Below are 20755 nucleotides of genomic sequence, written 5' to 3' on the forward strand. Positions count from 1 at the left end.
GTTGTTCAAGTTTATGCAGCTGCAAGGTAATCAATCATGTAAATAATGACAGGAAGTGACATATATAGAGCAACATCATTGCAATATGTATGTCATAAGGCAAATGTTCTATTAAATAGGATTTTTTTTGAAAAAAAATGAATTACACCCTAACACCGCTTCTCCTTTGGAATTATTTTATCAGCTCAAAATGTATTAACTTGCAAATCTCTGCCTTCGTTATACTATCTTGTAGATAAATATTATCTTTGAGCCTCAGCCACTACCCATCTGTCTCATGAGACAAGAAAACATATACCGTAATGGTGCTATTGTATGATTACAATAAATAAGTAGTAAAATCACAATATTAAATAAATTACATTGTTTAAACACAGTGCTGCAAATTTGTCATCAAAATTTACCTGACCAACAAATCCATTTGTTCACTTTTTACCAGGCTGTTGATACAAATAATGTTCCTTGTTCCAGGCAAACAAAATTTGGCAAGACTAGTGTAACTTATTAGGGTCAAACACTGCCAGTTTTCACCTGCTCTATCAGAAGAAAATCAGGAAAATTAATGGCTGTGAGCTTGGGCATGCACTAGCAGCTCCTGCTAATTCACCATCACAGAAATGATCATTACAAACCAAGACGAGCAATGGGATTAACAGCAAATGCTTTTGTTCATGGACAACATGGCTAGAATAAAATAAACAGAAGAGCTGTGTCTCTTATATACCCTTAATGCTATTCACAGACGGAACACAATCTAATTGCTCGGTCAAGACTATTTCTAAAGGCACGGGATCAGCAGCAGCCTGTAACGCTATAGTGTCGGAGATCACAGTTGGAGGCACAAATCTGCCTCCCTGCTGAGATTTAAGAAAGAAGATGACGAGTTTGAAGATGCTGGCTTAAATGACTAGCAAGTGAATGAAGCAGTGAATAGCGAGTGCCCTTGGAGGAACAGCTTTTCATGACCCAGACTTCTGCCAGGACTGAGAATAAACTGAATCTCACAAGGTGCTAGTGGAGAAGTTTAAAAAAATGGGCCAACTTATTAACAGCATGGGATCTAACTTGTTTGCAAGTATCTCTGGCAGGCTAATTCAGCAAATATGTGGCAAAATAGCATGAGGTGAGAGCTACTGTTTGTTAACGGTAAATAAACGATGCATGCAGGTTTTGGTGGATTATGTGGGAAGGAAGATTAAAAGTAAAATGACAGAATAAAAAATTTATGCTCATCAAACTTAAAGTTCGCCCCCTTAACCAACTCCTATCTGATTTGTTTTAATGATATTTATTACACCATCAAAAACCAGCTTAGCAGAGAGCTGGCATTATGCAGCTAATAAATCTGTTTCTTAGGAATGTAGTGAAATTTATACAAGTAATTATCTAGGTAAGTCTATCCCAGGTTCTTTCTCTTCATTGCAATGTCTAGAGGGAAAAAAATAATAAAATAATGATAACCACAATTATTATTTATTACTACTGCTATGATTATGGTAGTGCCCGAAGATCCCAATCAGCATTTCAGTAATTAGAATTAATTCTGTCAGGCACTAGTTCTTTCTTATTCAGCTACAGGGTGTTGTTAGTGCTTTTCTACGGTCTATGCAGAGCCAGCCTGTACTCTGGACACCAATGAAAGGGAGTATATTGCATTACCTATGGCCGCAGTATATATGGGTAAGGGCAGGTAAGCTCTTCTCACCCCATCAATCCCTGCCCACACCACCGCACAGAACTGCTTGGCATATTTCAGTCAATGAAGCTTAGTGCTATGCAAGCAAAAAGAGGGGATCATGCTCTGATATGATCATAACCTGGTCATATTAATTCAAATTTGTTATCCCAATCTGGCAGTGGCTAATCCTTGATGATTTAAATGAAAGGAAGTGAACTGCTGATCCCTGGAGCTACCTGCGAGCACGCTGATTTGATTACCCTTGGTTTAGGGCAAGACTGGCTTTTGGAAGTAGCCCAAAAATGACAGCTTCCAAGAACATTACTCCATTTTCTATGCCGTGGAAGTTTTTTTCATTGTCTTTGATCCATTTAGTTTCAACTGCACCTCGTTAGATAACTGTTCCCTTTCACCCCTAAATTTCAAGTCAAGCCTAGATGGGGCTGTGAGTTGTAAGTAAATATAGGTAGGTCACCGGCATCGGCATCTTATGAGTGGTTGCATGACAGCCGCATGGCTTGCAGATAGGTCTAGCCAGAGCAAGAGAGGTGATTAGTCTGTCATTCCTTGGATAAGACTTGCAGGATTTATAGTTGTGTCTAAAAATTATGTGAGCGAGAAGCCCAAACTACAGTAAATAGAGATGCTGTCAATGAGGGACAGGAGCGAGAGGTTAAGTGATTCTGCTTGATGCCTCTGCAAGCTGCAGCCATTATAAGGCAGAAGCGTAATTTCTGCGCTGCACCTCGAGGATTGGGAAGGAGCCTTTCTGTCCTCCTTGCCATGGTTTCTCTTCTGAGCAGGGCACATCGATCTCTCCCTCCTTTCAGAGCAGCATCCAGTCCCAGCCACTCACCAGCCTAATCCACAGCCATGCTCGCCAGGCTGGAAATAGCCAGGCTGCAATGCCTGCTACAGGGTTTGTGGCAGTTCCTTTGCCTGGCAGCCCAGCACCACCGCCGAATATTTGTAAGCTGCAATTCATTTATGTAGAGGACCATACATTTTTGCTTGATGAAAACATGTTTTCCAAGGCCTGGCAGCTGCAAAATTTGAAACCCAGCAGGCAGCTCTGACAGGCGGGTGGGCGGGCGGCTGCTCGGCCAGGCAGAGCAAGCAAAGTGCGCTCGCGGAAAGGGGCCACCGAAAGCAGAAAGCTGTTTCCTGGGCCAAGATTTTGTGCCCAATGCAGAGCAATTATCAGTCCCTCATTTAAGAGAAAAATGTTGTCCATAGCATAATTTGCACCTGCACCCTGGCAGTAAAGAGTGAAGAATATTTTGCATTCCCATGCAACCTCCCATTCTCATAGACTCTTTTAAATGGGTTAACAGAAACAACTGGTGCTGCCTAGTCACAATGTACCTCTCCTGGCACCTGAAACAAACATCATATTTTTAACTCCATTCTCCTCTGTTTTTAAAAAAATATGTTTTAATTTGTTTCAACAGTCATTCTGTTCACCTAGGAGCTGAAGCATGCAGATGTGGGAATACTGCCTACTCCTCTCCTGGAGTAAAAGAGCAAGACTCTTAATAAGCAGGAAAACACGAAGGGGTCACTAAGAGTAGATTTTTCTTTCATCTGCTATTTCTCATTTTGGGCTTTTTACAACGTAAACACAAACCAGACAGTCTGTTTTCCAGACATCTAAATGCTTTTGCAGTTTTGTCAGACTGTTTCAGATGGATAGTGGCAGGTTTCTCTGTCTTGCATCCAAATGCTGCCTTTCCACACAATGGTGTAAAATGCAGAATGACATCTCTGTCTTCAGTGTAGGTGTAAAGCATGAGGAATTGGGTCCTCTCACCCTAAATACTTTACTTCTCCCGCCCTCCTGCCCTGCCTTCAAGCCCTTGGAGAGTATATACAATGATTATTTTTTTGTTGTTGTTTTTCTGGGGGGGAGATAAAATATCTGAATGCTTGCAGAAAGAGGCAAGGTATTGTGGAAAAGCAATTTGGCCATGAAGTCACTAGCTCTGCTCCTAAGGAAAAGAAGGATGAACATAGTGTTGCCAGATTACACTGCATCAAAAACGCTTGCTTCTGGTGACCGAATCTCTTTGTGTATGTGACTTACTGCTCTGTGCTAGTGGAATCAGGCAGTCAGAATGCCTTCAAGATTAGAAAGCATCATTAAAATCAAATCTTGAAAAGATAAAGATTGTAGAACAGGATCTGTATATCTTTAGTAACTGACCACAAAGAAATAAAACTAAAGTCTGCTTATAAAGCCAGCATTTTGGCCAAGAAGAGACTTTTATATCAAGTCTTCCTATTAATAATGTCATATTTGGTAGAGATTCCAGCACTTTGGGTTGGGTTAAGAAGAAAGCAGCAAATTAAAATGTTCCGGTGAAACTTTGTTACGGAAATACCAGACATTCCATTTATCCAGCAGCTGTATTTGTCTATCCCAAATACAGCTGGAAAAAAAATATTATGCCTCTTCACGGGATTTTCCATTCCTTCCTTCCTTCCAGAGCACATTCTTCTACCATTTCTTCTAGGGCAGATACAAAGATACAGAGCTCATTTCTCTCCTCCCCCAAACCAAGAATGGTTTAAATAAGGAAATATGTGCTCTGTGAGAGGGGCATTTTGGAGATTTTTTATTTTTAATGGATCCTCATCCATTTCTTTCTTTCTGTGTACATATATAAGCATACGTATGTGACATTTAGACAAACATTAGCTTCCAGAAGGAATCATTCGTGTACTTTTAGCCAACTACGATTCAGGCTGGGTGACTGGCCTTTCCCTCTGGGCAATGAAAAATGAGCATTTCCAGAAGGCAGTTCATACTATTTACCATAAGGTGGGTTGAAACACCCATCCTACAGACATTCCAGTGCTCCCCCATGACTGCAGAGGAAGCCCAGATAACCAGCTAAGGCTGGATCCCTGAAGAAAGCGATGTAACACCCATAATAAGCAAACCACCTCACCTCTCTCTTAATAGTAAAGAGGGATGGCCTCCTCCTCCACCTCATATCCTAGACTTTTATGGTGAGAAGACTTGCCTCCTGGAGAGGCCTTCCCTCCCTCTGCAGGCTAGAGTCGCAATCAAGAAGGTGAGGTTAGAGTAAAACTGCCTCAGATGCCAACGCCTGAACGTTGGTTGACTAACAGCGAGAGATGAGCATCTCTCATTGCTCCAGAGGGATCTCCTACCCGCCTGCACATCGATAGCTGAATTAGGAGAAGAGGCTCCTTCTGGAAGCCTTCAATGTGCTTCTCTTCATTGCCTGTACCATAAATTAGGCCCTTGCTTTGGGAAGGCTGTCCTCTTAAGTACCTAAATATAGGTGCAAATCAGAGGGCAGTGCACTCAAAATACATAAGATGGCATTTAGGGAACACAACCATATTCTGGCTGCTATTATAATCCATTTTTTCCCTGAAGTCTTACACTGCAGTAATCTCGTACACGTCACAGTTTGAAGAAGCTGACTAACCACATGATTCTCCTAAGCACAGATGACATGTAGCAACTCCTGTACATGCTCTATGTCTGAAGAAGCAAGCAGTAAGGCAAAGTACCCAAACCCAAACCCGTCATAAAGTGGGCTCAAATATTCAACCCCCCCAAATTAAGAAAAATTTAAAGAGGATTTTATGAAGAGAACTGAAGAAAACACTGCACTCCCTGAATATGTTTAATATTGTATAAAATTGTTCCTGAGACTGGTAGCGACAGCCCCGCAGTCCCTGAGGTTATTGCACTATGTCCTACTGCGGGACCAGCCCTGGACATGCATCTTCATCCATGCCCATCCATCCCCTGCACCTCACTTCCCTCTCTTCGTGGGCACAATGAAGGGGAACAGACGTCTGGAACATTTCGCACCTGCTGTTCCTAATACACCTAATCCTTTTCAGATGATTTCGCACTGAAAAGGACTAAGATTGTTTTTTATGGTCAGCTCCTGTTGGGAGGGAGATGAACATCGAGTCCTGGCTTAGGCTCAAGTGCTGCACAGCATCTGATGGGGTAGTTAACCATTTCCAAGAGCACAGTGCCTGCTAATTGGCCTAACCCAACCTCAAAAGGGCCACACTCATATATTGAGAAGATAAATTACATGGAACAAGGACTTTTCTGGACACGGACCAGAATGCTCAGTGCATTGCAGGATCAACCATTTTCTGAAAAACTAAGGGGGTTTCAAAGTGCACTCTCATTACCAAATTTGTTCCATAAATAATAACTTCAGATTTTTTCGGTTAATCAAACTTGGTTATCTTTTCACTACAGTGCAATAAAAGTAACATATTCTTTTTCCCTGCTATGGCTAATTCTTATCAAATAGTTTTCCTCAAGACAGGCAATAACTCTAGTTCTATTATGCTTTTTGTCTATATTTTGGGTTTTCTTGAGGAAGGAATAATTGATCTTATTTGTTTCTGAACATTTCCCTTTTATTCTTTTGAGACACTACTTGCTATTCTACCATCAGATACCAACTCCAACACACAGTGGATCAATGGCAGAACATGAGGTTAACAATAACTAGCCTGTGGCAAAGAACAGCTGAAGTAAATACTCTGAAAGATATTCTTTTCCTGCACATTTATATGCGTGCACATAGCACCTTCATAAATAGATCATCTTCTCATCGATGTTTCTGGTGACCCATCGGTGCCTTTGGTTGGAATGGCATTAGAGCTTAACCCTAGCATGTGCTGATTGATATGTACTTTATATTATATATAATATAAAGAGATCTCTTTTATTCTTCTAGAAGAAATGCCATTTCTTGTTTTGATTTCTATAATAACACAGAGAGCACAATATAAATCATATAAAGCCTTAAGTACTATCTCAAAAGAACTGTGAATAAATATCAGGAGAGGATTCTAGACATACTGTGTTTATAAACATACTGACTCTGTGAACTATAATGATTCTGTATTGTTAAGGGCATGATCCTACAAAATACTGAGTGCCTCTTGCAACTTGAGTCCTTGACTCTCATTGACTTCATGGGGTTTCTAAAAGGACTAGGCTTTACACTGCAAGTATCCTCTAAAAAGCAAGTCTTCAGAAATTCCACCCCATGGCCCTGATTTTATTGCTTTACAACGACACATTTGCTCAGTTTACAGGTGAATATTTATTTTTCTCACCTGGCGGTTTTGCAAACTCAACTAGACATCAAGATGCATTTTTCCTTATTCAAGCATCATCATCGGTAATAAAAGTATTTTTGCCTTGGATACACCTGTGCAACTCCATTAGCCATCATCAAGGTTACATGCTTGGAACTCAGGTTATGTATGGAAGACAACTGGGATAGAGAGACCTGACAGTGGACAAAGATCGACTTCTGGAATATTTATTGCTGCTGATGATGTGAAAGAAGGCAAAAAGTGGTGAGGTTGGCAAATGGGCTAAAACTTGCACTATTTTTTTCTTGTAATGCATGTGAGCCTTATGAGAGCAGCTAAAAGACAATAAATGCTGAGATCTAGGGTTTTGCTCTCATAGTCTCTTTTCAGAGCATTTAAAAAGTTTGTTGTTTTTTTGTTTGTTTGTTTTAAATGATATTAGAGCAGTGTTCAATCGAATGTATATCTCCATTAGATAACTAAATAATAAAGTGGCAAGATTCTTCAGTGTGCTTCCAGAAATAGATGCTGCCTGGTGACTTCTGCACACAAGCAGATGTCTTTGCAGCAAAATCCAAATGACAGTCTTTGGCCAGCCAGCTATTAGATTTCTGTGAGCTGACTCTAAGATTTTTATTTCCCTGTAGACTCTACTCCTTATCACCCTAAAAAGCATATACTGTAGCCTTAACAATTAAATGATAATGAGCAGACAGAAGAGAAAGGACAGGAGAGATCTGGCATAGCTATAGCTAGCAATCATTAGATTTACAGAGGGGAAAAGACATGCTTCCTAGGCCAACATATTTTTTATGAATAATTGATAAGGCAGTCAGCACAGTTATATCATAGAAATGTAATATATATCCATAATTATAGAACCAGCTTTGTGCAAAAGGACATAATACACTGAAAGGAGATACCAGCCAATATGCCATCCTGAAATAAAATACAGTCACTATTGTGTTAGTTGGCAAAATTTAAATACAGGATTTGAAGCAAGCAAAATGTTCTTTAATCCCATTTTTTAGCACAGTCCAGGCCCAGTCTGCTCAGGAAAATACTGCAAGGCAAAATCAGCAGCTGCATTAATTTGCTGATGATTGAGAGAAAAATGAAAGTTATCCTCATGATTTTTTTCTCCCTACTTGCTACTCTAACTTACTAATAATATGAGAGTACCAATTTATTCCTATGCAAGTATATGAAGCATACAAATTGAAAAATCAATGTAATGGAAAAAAAAGATTATCATGCACTGTTTAGAATCAATCAGCTAGAAACAGAGGGGGGAAAATGCAAAGGCGGAGACACGATGTTTAGAAAATGTACATATTGTACCTACACTAAGCTAGAGTGTTTGTAGGAAAAAACTACCCTTAGTCCAACATGCAGACTGAGCTATATTTTGACCAGAAAATTGTCTAATTTCCTATTTTTTTCTAGATAAATTAATCAGTTGCCTTTTCTTTTAAAAGTCCCCAAATAATAAAAATATCAATCCCTTTGCCCATAAAAGCCACACAAAAGCATGTAACAAAGATTTCAGGGTAAAGGGATTACGATACTTGAAATGCTTTATTAGCACGACATCTCAGCATCGTTCACCAGAACGCTGATGGCTTATTGTAGCCCGAAGGACAGACTTTTGTCATACGTGACAGAGTCCCTTGAAAACATTGACAGCAATAGTTTTCAGTTGTGGTCCGAATCACCATTAGCAGTTGAGTCTAAATCTTAGATCTCTCAGTGGTGGAACACTTTCTTCGGCCAAAACCAGCCTCTACTTATCAGAAATAATTACACTGTACGAGTCAGATGTGTAACAAATGGGTCTGAGTCTCAGTTTGGAAATACATTCAGAGGAGGTGGAAAGAATGGCTACTGGCTCTGTGACAGGAGATTCAATCTTCATAAACCTGCAAGAGAGGGGAGGAAAAAAAAGCGACACAAATGCGCCCTACAAAAGAACAGAGCAGATCACAGCTGGAAGGAAGGCAAACCTTTTAATCAGGTCCTTGAAATACAAGCTGCAGGAAGCTAGAACATTTTGGTGGACTTCAAACTCTTTGCCTTCAACAATAATTTTCAGGTCTGTAAACTCTTTCGCTCTGCGTTGCTGGTTCAACTCCTTCAACATTTCTGCAGAACAGAGAAGACAGACAGTGCCAGGGTTCCCATTAAGAGTTTTTTATTGTTACTTTTTACTTTTTTTTTTTTTTTTTTTTGTAAAGAAGTAGAGAAACAGGAAACAACTGATATTTTTGTCGGTAAGATTGGCTCAACACAGACAGTCAGAAGTTACGAACATAACATATTAAAAAAAAAGAAAAAGAAAAAAGCAGGAACCAGTAGGTCTAAACAACTGAAATATATATACAGAAAAAAAGCAAAACCAATCCTAAATTTGGAAGGGTTAAAAACGAAAACAAAATATTTCAGCATCACCAAATCAGAAACACAGAGAATGCATTATCACAGAAAAGTTAAAATAATTTGTTATAATAAAAATCAAGAGCTAATGAATTTCTATCCAAATGCAAATAAGTTTTGAACACACTAGAATAATATTAGTAAAAATATGGTATTATGATGCAATATGAGCTGGATATGGGTCAAAATAATAAAACCACAAGACCTGCGAAAATAACTTATCCTTAACATAGTAAAAATGTGTTAAGCCTCTCAGTTAACAGAATAAGATAGTACATCTAAATAATATATAAATTACAGTGCATAAAAAATTAGCCAAATATCAATGCATCTTTCAATATACGTCAGCTATATAGACTACAATTGCATATGTTTCAGAATTAGCTTAAAAGCATCCTTATGATAAAAAATAGTCTCACGCAGAGAATAAATTACTGCCTTTTATAGCAATTCCCATTTTTTGCACTCCAAGGATTTTTACCATCACAGCATTTTTATTTTTTAGCCTTCAATGGCTTCATTTACAGCAACAATCAACTTTCACACATCATGAAAGAATCGTAATGATTAAAATAACCTATGAAAGTGTTTCTGTCCTGCAATAAAGCACCTACCTTGCATGATTCCTCCTTTTATAAAGCCTATTGGTACTAACAGAATGAAATAATAGCATGCCACGTCTTCATGTGTGGATGTGAACTACCAAGCAACCTACATGTTTTATATGCTGGATGGACTTTTAAGGGTAAGACTTCCCTCCAACTTTGCAGACCAAAGTGGCTATCAAGATGAATAATATACTTTTCACCTGGGCAATAGTCTGGCCGTTTAGAAGCCAGTGATCAAGATGATAAAAGAGCTGATTTTAAATACTAAAGGATTTTGGTTTTATTTTATGTTTGCAATAGGTCAAGGTTCTCATTTTCTCAGTGTAAAACCCTGAACACATTCCTCTTCAGACAGATCTGTAAATCAACAACAGTTCTTTACACAGAGTCCCTGCTTACACAAAGTAAAAGGGACCTAAAGAGTGTAACTATAACTGTGTTTAAAGCTACTGTTGGGCTCAAGCACTTGGCTGCCAAAGCATCACCAAAGGGCTTTATGGTGAAATGAAGACCTAAACAATCTTTGTGCTCTCCTGCTTCCCCAAAGAAATCCAACAGGAATCATTTCAGCGAAACACTAGTGGTTAAACAACAGGAAAGCATGCAAATACACAGCTGTGGCATGAAAAGGGACTGAAGTTCTCCCAAGCCCCAACATCTGTGGTGCACATTTTTCAGTCCTAAGTAAATAAATGTCACCTTGCACATTTATGTCTATTTAATGGAAACACAGTAGTGTCTGAAAGGCTAATTATTCTGTGCTGAAATGGGTCAGTGCTCTCCAGAGAGCAAGCAGATCATTAGAGAGGGCACAGAAATAACAGCAGGCTTGTGTCAGATCTATAATAGGGGAAAATAAACCACTGTCCTGTGGGTGCTATAGCAGAGACTATTTTTAACAAATTCATCCAAGCTAAAGTACAATCATATGTTTCCAGCAAAACTTAAAGCAGGATCCAAATGTTCACTCCTCTGCAGGAAAGTTTCAGGCTTTTGCTGGAGGTGTGATGCCTAAAGTCTGACCTGACCATGAATACGACCTGACTATGAATGCTTCAGGCCTCAGTTAAATACCAAGGATGCTTTGGACACAAGAGATATTCTACCTGATGTAGGGTCAAAGAGGCTAAGGTCTCTGGTTTCACAGGAACAGCACCAGGTGCTCTCTCAGTTGCGTATTTTTGGAGGCAATTGTGGAGGAAGTATTTTTCTGTCCCTTTTCTCATATGAACGATTTTTTTTTTCTGTCTCTGTCCATTTTACCACTTTCACTTACAGCAACTACATTTTTCTCCTGACCAATTTTCTGTCATTTCATGACACAAAGACAGTTACTTTACCCTCTAAACTTTCTGATACTCTCTTATCCTCTACCTAACTGCACTTTTGTTTTCTGTCATTCCCCTTTTCAGATTTGCCCAACTGCTGTCCTCCATCTCCATCTGCACTTTTCCTAAGTTCCTATTCAAGATCTAGTGACTGTGATTTTACAACCTCCCTTGCAGAAGCCTTTCAGGACAAGGGCTCCAACCAAGACCAAGTCATACAAGTTTAAGATCACACTTACACAAGGGGCCAATCTCCATCTCACCTCATTCCATTTCCTCTTTTAAAGCTCATGACCAATTATTTCAGTGTCCAAAGAATCTGGGAGAGGAGAGGAGAGGAGAGGAGAGGAGAGGAGAGGAGAGGAGAGGAGAGGAGAGGAGAGGAGAGGAGAGGAGAGGAGAGGAGAGGAGAGGAGAGGAGAGGAGAGGAGAGGAGAGGAGAGGAGAGGAGAGGAGAGGAGAGGAGAGGAGAGGAGAGGAGAGGAGAGGAGAGGAGAGGAGAGGAGAGGAGAGGGGAGGAGAGGAGAGGAGAGGAGAGGGGAGGGGAGGGGAGGGGAGGGGAGGGGAGGGGAGGGGAGGGGAGGGGAGGAGAAAACATAGTTGCACTCTGAATAGGCTGAGGGTTTTGGAGGTGAGCTCAGGGTAAGCAGGGCAGTAGAAACCATCCTTGAACTCATGACTATGGCCAAGATTGCCGACTAACAAGACATGAAGTCCAGCCATTGCAGCTATAGATGTGCTCTCTGTGCTGTCTCCAGTACCGTGAGAGCTGGTTTGAGCATCAGAGTGCCCAAATGGCTCCCCCAGGTAATGGGATGATTACCTGGACTTTACTGAGCACCGTTTAATTACAGAGTCCTGCAGTTCCTGGGCACAGTTTCTATCTACTTTCTTTACACACTTCAGTGTGCTTTGTGATGCATGCATTCATTAAGGGATGCAAACCAGAAAACACAGGTCTAGAGCAGTGGTGTGATTTGGCTCATAAAAACCCAGAAATCAGGAAAAGCCCTAATCAGAAACTGAAGCTCCTCTTTTTCCTATAGACATTCGGAGGCCCTATTTCCCTCCTTGTCCTGGTGACTTGTTGTAGTGCTCTCCACAGAGAGATGCCTGTGAACAGTCCTGTATTTTTTGTAGCTCAGTTTCTGAACTAAAAAAGAGGCAGGTGGAGAGGAGAAGGAAGTCAGGAGACTGCATTGATTCATCGATCTTCCTTGCTGAGGCTCCTTTGTATTACTAAATAACTAGCAGGCATTAGTATTGGACACAAGGTTATATCAGAACGGGCCCTCATTCTCAGAGTATTTGTAATGCTCACACTGTGCTTAGCCAGGCATTAATGATTTATGAGGACTCAGGATGAGCTGCAAAACAAATTTTTTCACCAGGTAATAATGCCTGCCGATGAGTTGTAAAAGGAGAGGCAACACAGTGCAGTCCTAGCAGTGAAAAATGATCGCAGCTGTCTCCTGCTAGTCCCTCTTCTGGGCTCCTCCTAATTTTCAGCATTTCCTCCAACAAACGGAATGTCCTGAAACCTTCAGAAAGGGGTGTGCTGGGAACTTCCTACTGGTTATTTATTCCTCTTTCCTTTGTTCTTACAAGGAGTATTTGCTTTGCTGGCTTTTTTTCCTCATTTGATTTTTTTTAAAAAGAGATCCAGGTAAAAATGAAGTGCAGGGAAAGTTAAGGTGCAAGGTTTCAGCAGGATGGGCATGATGTTCCCCCTCCTCAATGAATCACAGCAAATGCTCTCACATCCATAGTGCAAGGGATTTTCCTTCCTGCCTCAGGTGCATGTATGTGTTGGGATTGCAGAAACCAAGCCCGCCCTTTCTGTCTTCTTCATCACTACCAATGCTAAACCATTCTCAGTCAAAGACTGGCTGAATGTTTTCTTTATAAAGAAGTACACAGTAGACATCCCCATATTCTTCCATAATTACACAAGCCAGGTAGTGGTTGAACCTAAAGGGGACTTGACCTGAAACCTGCAAATGAACATCTCTATGGAGCTTGTGAAAGGAAGCACTTTCTATCTGGCCATTATCAGCTTTCATATTATTGCCTGAGGGCATTTAAATAATTATATTGAGAGTCCCAGAGACAATATGGGCCAGAAAGTGTAAGTGACTTTCCTTAGGTCAGGAACCGAGCCAGGAAGAACTCAGAAGCTTTGATTCTTGGTCCCCAGCTCCACCCCCACACTACATTTTCTCCCTCTTAATTAACGGATGAATTACAAATTAAACTGAAGAGCCCACAAGCCTTGGATCAAATGTAGAACCAAGAACAACTGTGTAATGGTGTAGATCAAGTAAAGGGAACAGAAATTATGCAGTGAAACTTTTTTTTTTTTAAATTACTCCTGATCAGAAATAAAAATTAACAAGGAACTTATTCCCCAAGTTTATTTAGTCCATATTTAGCACAGTGGAGACTGGATACTCAAAGATCCTCTCTTATGCACATTCCTGTGGCACAATAGAAACTCTTGGGTTTCTTTCCACTTTTAATGAACTCTTCACTGAAATTCTAGTAGGTAAGGCTTTAAAAGGGAGCAGCAAGACCTAAGATACAATGAGCCATGAAATATGGAAAAACACTTTTTACAAACAGTGTTTTTTAAGATCTGCTGGAAAAAACAACCTATTATAAAACTGCAAAGGGTAATTGATGAAACATCACTAACTATTCTTGAGAAGAACATGCAAGAGACCAGTGCTTGCCCAGACAGCCTCATGCTTTCATGACTGGGACAGAAAATGTGGGAAAGCCAAGAAAAGTTACCAGAAAGAAAATACAATTACCTTTTTGCCTTAATAAGGAGATTAATTCCCAAGGTTATGCTCTAGTTATGTAAAATACTCATTTTAACCATTAAGTGCCAGCACGGTCCACACTTGCCCATTTTGATAGACAGTAGTAGAGGGCGTGTAGCTACAAGAAATTAAATTATGAAGCAAAAGACCTAGCAGTCAAATAGGAGTTACGAGTGACCGAAAAGTGTGTACCATGGTGAACCCATCCTATTGATCCACACAAGAACTCATGATTTTTCACCAATTTTGACAATTCTTTCTCCTCACCACAGTGCCCACAGACACACAGAGAACACCAAAGCCTGGAGAGTGCCACAATAAAGTGCTCCATTTACCCTCATGCTGTTGTTACGTAACTTGATTGAGCTGCACAAAGAGATAACAACTAAATACCTAGTTGTCTCAACAGGCCAGTCTGATGAAGTTAAGCAGACACACCTGGCATTGCAGTGGCTGATGCTGTTCACCACTCCCCTGGGCATCTTGACACTGCAGACCAGCTACCACTGAACACTGTCCCTTAGGCTCTCCCATGATTATCAGGCCAAGGTTTAGTTATTTTCCAGCTGACAAATACACCATCAGCTACAGCAGCTTCCATGTGGTGTGAGGACAAGTACACACCTCTGGAGAACAGCTTCTTGCTTGGGACTGAGGACAAGAAATGGGTCCCTTATTCTCTTTTAGCCTGAAAGGAAATAGCAGTAGAAAAAAATGGGAATGAGCAAAGCCTGGTGGGAATCATTAACAGATGAGGATGTTTCAGATACTACCCTGTGGATCTTCAGTTTTCTTCGTGGACCCTAGAAATTACATGTCCAGTTACCTGGACTGCCTGTGCAGTCAAATAGACACAGAACCATGTCTTATGCACAACCCAACCCATCCTCTGTGCTTAGCCAGGTAGGATGCACTATCATGGGTGTCTCTCCTCAGGGAGCACCAAGGGAGATTAGTTAATTAGCTGAAACCAGACACTTTTTTTTTTTTTTTCCTGCAGAAGGTGAGAATTAATTTGTTGCAGATAAATACTTTTACCTTTTTTTCCTATTCAATCTCAATTGCAGTTGAACTTCTTCGTCAAGAGCTGGAGAAGGGGGCATTAACAAAGCTGCTGGCCTATGCAAGGATCCTTTATCAGTGAGATGGGGGAGGCAGACAAATGGTGAAACACTCTCGCTCTAACTGTGCAGTACCAAGGCTGGTAACGGCTTGGGATGGAGATGCAAAATACGGGCTGTACGATATTGCTGTGTCCAGCCCTCCTCTCCCAGTCTGTATTGATTAGGCTTCCACAGGACCCTGTCCTGCTCCACAGGCGTCTGAAAATGCTTGACTGCTTGTGGCCATCTCCTGAATATAATGCTTTCATAAGCCCTTAAGCCAGATAAAATGAACTGAGAAAAGCTCAATACTGACTACAGGAGCACTACGAAGCTGTGCCCTACTGCGTCTGTGCTACCCAGCTACACACCCTAGTGAAGATAGAGCATATGCTGATGGATAGGTATCACTGCTGGCACAGCTACAACACTCTCTGAACAAAAGGCAACAGGAGTCATCTTCTGCTGGGTTTTGTCAGCACAGCAATGTGAAACACAAGGTGTGAAGTTGTCATACTCCAAGCTGATACAGCTATGGCAGTAGGATTTTGTAGTACAGACCAACCTGTCTAGATCTTAGTCTTGTTGACACTGTTATACACCTGTACCACTAAAGAAAACAGTAACAGATGCTGGGGAGTGGGAAAATATTCTTAAATCCCATACTGAACAACATGTATGTGGCTGTATATAAGAATTCTGCTCAAAGGATCATTGTCAATGAGATGGCCCATTGCGCTAAATAATTTTTCACTGCTCATATAGACAAATTCTTCTCACCTTATTACGATGAGAAAGGGTCAACAAAGTCAGCTGCGATAATTACTCACTTGAGGAAGCCAACTACAACTCTATGTGTAAATGAAGCCTTTCTAAAGATATTAAGAACTCAAGGAAGTCACCATATCATGTTTTGAAACCAATTTTCAGGCTATTATCATCACTAGAACTGACATTAGGAGGCACATCAAGGATGCCTTCACACATTACAGAATTGATATTTTCCTATATTAGGCTGTAGAACTATTTCAGCATATTTTCTGACTATATCCAGAGATGAATTACACCCCTAATATCTAGAAAATCTACTTTAAATGCAACTTTGGAGAGATTTTGGTATCACAGTTATGCATAAAAATAAAAAAGGGAGTTCAGGGGCTAGAATGCCTTTGCTGCTTTCATTTATAAGGTAAAGTCTTCCACAGAATCCAAGCCTGCTAATTTATAATCATACAGGGTTACAAATGCACAGTGAGCATATGTGACTGGCTTTGAAAATGAACTGCATTTACATTCCATATATGATTGTAAAGAATGAGAAAAAATATGGAGACAATCTGATCTTTTTCAATTTCCAACACAGACTTGTCCACGTAAGGACAAGCAGTAAGACCCAAGGATCCAGTGTAAAAATGCCCACTGAGATTTTGAGATAAAGATGTAGCTTCCTGTATCAGGATCTGCTGTGGGTTTTTTTGAGGATTAACCCCTGATTAAATACAAAGTTGGCTGCAGCCTGTTCTATATTGGCCAAGGCAAACAAACCCCAGGGGATCCTAGCAAACTGCCAGCCTGGCCTCTCTTCCATATATAACATGCCACTACTTCAGTTAGCACTGTAACTTGATTTCCAGGCAGACAATAATTTTCTCTGGAGACAAAATGAGAGAGAGAGACAGGCAGAAGAAGAAGGGGGGGGGGACACGGACGGACGACAAGTCTGTGAGCGCTGGAAACACAGAATAGCCCAGATTCAAAGGAAAATTTAGTTCTGATTGTTTTATTTACCAGCAGGCAGCCCTGAATATCAATACACACTTAAGGGAAGGCTAAAATATTTATTACTACGTGATCTGGGATGGATTCAGTATTACCCTAATTGCTTGTAGCAGAAGACTAGCAGATAGCTTTTAGACCTTTTTGATCTCTTTATGTAGTGCAAGGCATTAGCTAAACGTTTCGTAGTTTTGAAGGCTTTGAACAAGAAGCACCCATCTGTGAAACCAATAGTGTAATCAACAGGCTGCCCGACATGTCAGCAATAGTCAAATGCTGACCAGTTTTGGTGGTGTAAGAACAAAAGCTGTGAATTTGTATTAACAGCAATCAGTCACACATGTGTGCACATGTACAGCCCGCAAACAAAAAGCTTCTTTTCCAGAGTTGAGAAAATAAGAAAAGACAGGTTTCCGAAAATAAATCAGTGATGCACCCAGGACAAATTGCACGTATTAGAGTTAAAAAAAAAAGGAAAAAGATAGTAACTGTAAGGTGTAACACCTGACAATCAAAGACATCAAAGCACTTAACATACATTAATTAGCAAGGAGGGGGGGATTCCCCCACCCCTTGTAAACAAAAGCAGTGCTGCCCAGTTTCAACAGGGGCAGGACTTAGTCTGTAAGTGTAATCAACACAGTCCTTTGAAATAAATCCATCTTTACTGACAAGTGGTAATGCACCTATTTTCTAGCATTCATATGCTGCAGTATGATGTCTAATGAAAACAAAACCAACTCAAATAATTGGCACTGAAATCTCACCCTTTCAGAAGATATTATGTATCATTTATAAACAATAAGGTACTACATCTAATTATTTAGGCCTTTATACTCAGTGGATGGCTTAGTACCAGGCATATGATATGCACTGGGTTGAATGCATGTGACAGCATCTCTTGGTGCAGCGGACATCTCATGTGATAGAGAACTGTTATTTTGGTACACACTGTGTCTCCACAATGAGTCTTAGCGATTCATTGTATTATCAGAACGGACAAGTGTAATCAAACATTGCAAAATAAAATAATGAAAACACTGTCAGTCAGCTCTAAGCCCTCCCTCGGAGGAGTCTGCAACCCAACAACTCTGCTTCAGCAACTGGTTCCCTGCTCTGTAGCTTCAGCGTATGTTGGTGGCTTCACTTATCACAATTACAAAAGTAACTACAATAGCTGAATACAAGGCTGCTAACTTATCTAAGAATCATAAATGACTACAGGTTTGGAAAAAAAATGGTAAATAAGCTATTTTTATGCCCCGTGAGCTTTAGGAACATGGTATCATATGCAAAAAAAGCCATAATTTGTGTCCATTTCCTTTGAACATCTCCCTAATAACATTTTCAGATCTCCAGATTCTACCTGTCCTAAAGATGCGAAAGACTTATACTTGACTTTTTTCCCTCTTTATAAGCACTGTAAAGTTTTTAGAATGTAACAGTGTTGTAGATGTTTAGGAAATATTTTGTAAAATGCCCTCCTCACTTCTGCGTAATTCATGTTTCTCCTTAACAGGGTAAACCTTGAATTTTAGATCTTTATTTTAAATAAACTTTTCTGAAGGTATTGTTAATATTAAGTATTTTTGTATACAACCTAGCAAAGTCCCTTTCTAGTATCCACGTTGCCTGAACAGTGAGTTTGTACAGTATGGCAAGAGAATACGAGCTGTGACTGGCTGATAATGTAAGAAACCATTTAACTGCAAATGTTGTTTATATTCATAGAGGAACAAGTTATCAGGAAGCTTTAAGTAGCTGCCTAACCAAACTCAAATAAAAAAAAAAAAAAGAAAAGACACTTTTAAGAAGTCTGTTGAGATTAAAGGACAAAGATTTATTTAATGACTATTAAAATTTATGGGCTCTCTAAGAATTAAGCAAGCATATAAAGACTATTTTGAGAGCTGAATAGCTTTCACATAATGAAGATGGTTGTTAAGACTTGGCTAAAACATTTCAAATACAAACGAAAACAAAGGGACACCTCAGAAAAACACAGTGATTAAATCAAAATTTCAGCTGTGAAGGCAATATACAAATTTCACAATAATTTCATAATCTGAAAATGCTACTAAGACCAACCCGCAAAGGTGCTGAACCTATGAAAGGATGACAACAGGCAATTTTGAATCTAGACAAGCATGAAAGAAGCATGTTTTTCTCCTTCTGTGTAGTTATGGAAACAGAGAGATATAAACCCCCTCCTAACCGAACAAGGGCTTTTTTCCTCTCTGCTCCCATCCGCAACTTTACAGCTGTCACCACAAGTCATCCTGCTCGCTCCTGAAAGCCAGCAGGCAGCAAGCAGGCATCTAAGGCAAGGCGAGAACAAAAGAGGCTGCAATACAGCTTCAGTTCAAATGACAGCCTCACCAGGGCTCCAGCTTGCACTGGGAAGACAAAGTTGTAAAGTTTTATGAAAGAATTGAAGTAAATTTATTTTCTAGAGGTCTTAGCGGGAATTCAAAGATCTATTTTAATTTAAGATACTAGCAGCTTCTCTTGCTAATGACTGGAATATCCAGACCAATAGCTCCCCAACAGTAGTTTGCAGGATGACAGGGGTCCATAAAGCCACTTGCACTCTTCTGAAAAGACATATACAGAGTAAAACATCAACTGTTTCCAGTTTTAAATCTAAGCATTAAAGATCGTGAAATGTAAGAAACATCGAGGGCTGACAGGTATCTTTGAAAAATGTTCTTGAAACCACGCAGATCTGGAGAAGGGACATGCTACAGCTTTAGGTAAACTGAAAATAAAAGGATCTAATTTAATAACCTAGGGTGCCAATTTTAAAATGGAACTAGATGTCCATCCATAAGCTACCTTACCGATCTGTCACACACTAAAAAAGGGTTTACTACTAATTTGGAGAAGAGGGCTTCCTCTGAGGTCCTCTCAAACAGCAGATGCTTTCTTGCAGCCTTAAATTCAGTCATGAGATCTCCAAAAAGGAACATACAGAACTGGAAATGAAATAACCACCTTTTATTGTCTGTGGTCTTTTTAATTTTTATTTTGCACTCTTCAGGAACAAAACAGGTGGTGATTATTTACTTTGTCTTCAGTGATATTTTGCCCTATGACACAGAGTAGAAACTGGTGTCTCTTAACTAGTGTGAGCTGTGTGTCTGAACAGGTTTCAGGAGAGATAATTATTATAATTTCGTTTATTATTTCTCATTTTTCTAGACCTTAATTTTCATATATCATATACATATTTATGAAAATTGCGGTACTTTTCATTAACTATATGGTATTAGCAGTTCATATGTACAAATGAACAACCCTGGGAACAAACTCATTAAAAATCTATGGCTAAACTTCAAAGGCTTCAGGATTTCACCTCTCGTGTACTTGCCCTCTCCCTGCTCTGGCAGCAGAAGGCTAACATGTATTTAAAAAGAACAAATATCTACCTGTGCAAAAGCTGCCCTTTACGTTTCACAGGAAATGTCAATATTTCAAAAGTTGGTTTTGTCTTCCCAAGTATCTGTGACCCTTTCTGTGGACTGAAGATTTCACACACAGGCTTTTAAAAATGAAAGATGTTCCCAAATTCTTTTTTTTTTTTTTTTTTTTTTCCATTTGTAGGTACATTTTTATGTTGCTTAATAAAATGTCATTAATAGTGACAATATGGCACAACTGTCATGTCTCACTGTGCTGACGTCTTTAGGTTAGTTTAGAATCTTTTTTCTGGGTCATTATTTTTAATTAATACAACGAATTAGCAATTTTTTCTTCAAAATGTCAAACTGTTTTAATCATAAAACAAACATGAAACATTGACCTAGAAAATAGGATGTTTCTCTGGTACTAAATAACAACAACATTATTAAAAGCATGATGTTCTAAAATAAAATAGAGTATCTGACCA

General features: G+C 39.7%; 1 protein-coding gene across 2 annotated transcripts in view; it reads right to left on the bottom strand.

Moving 5' to 3' along the window:
* KLHL29 (kelch like family member 29) overlaps positions 1–20755 on the bottom strand; it is a 405699-nt gene that overhangs the window by 67537 nt on the left and 317407 nt on the right. For both annotated transcript variants that reach the window (XM_055810705.1, XM_055810704.1), the window contains exon 6: positions 8797–8935. In XM_055810705.1, coding sequence (XP_055666680.1) covers positions 8797–8935 — 139 coding nt within the window. The remainder of the gene's footprint in view (positions 1–8796; positions 8936–20755) is intronic.

The sequence above is a fragment of the Falco peregrinus genome, chromosome 7 (assembly GCF_023634155.1).
Source record: "Falco peregrinus isolate bFalPer1 chromosome 7, bFalPer1.pri, whole genome shotgun sequence".
NCBI classification, from domain to species: domain Eukaryota; kingdom Metazoa; phylum Chordata; class Aves; order Falconiformes; family Falconidae; genus Falco; species Falco peregrinus.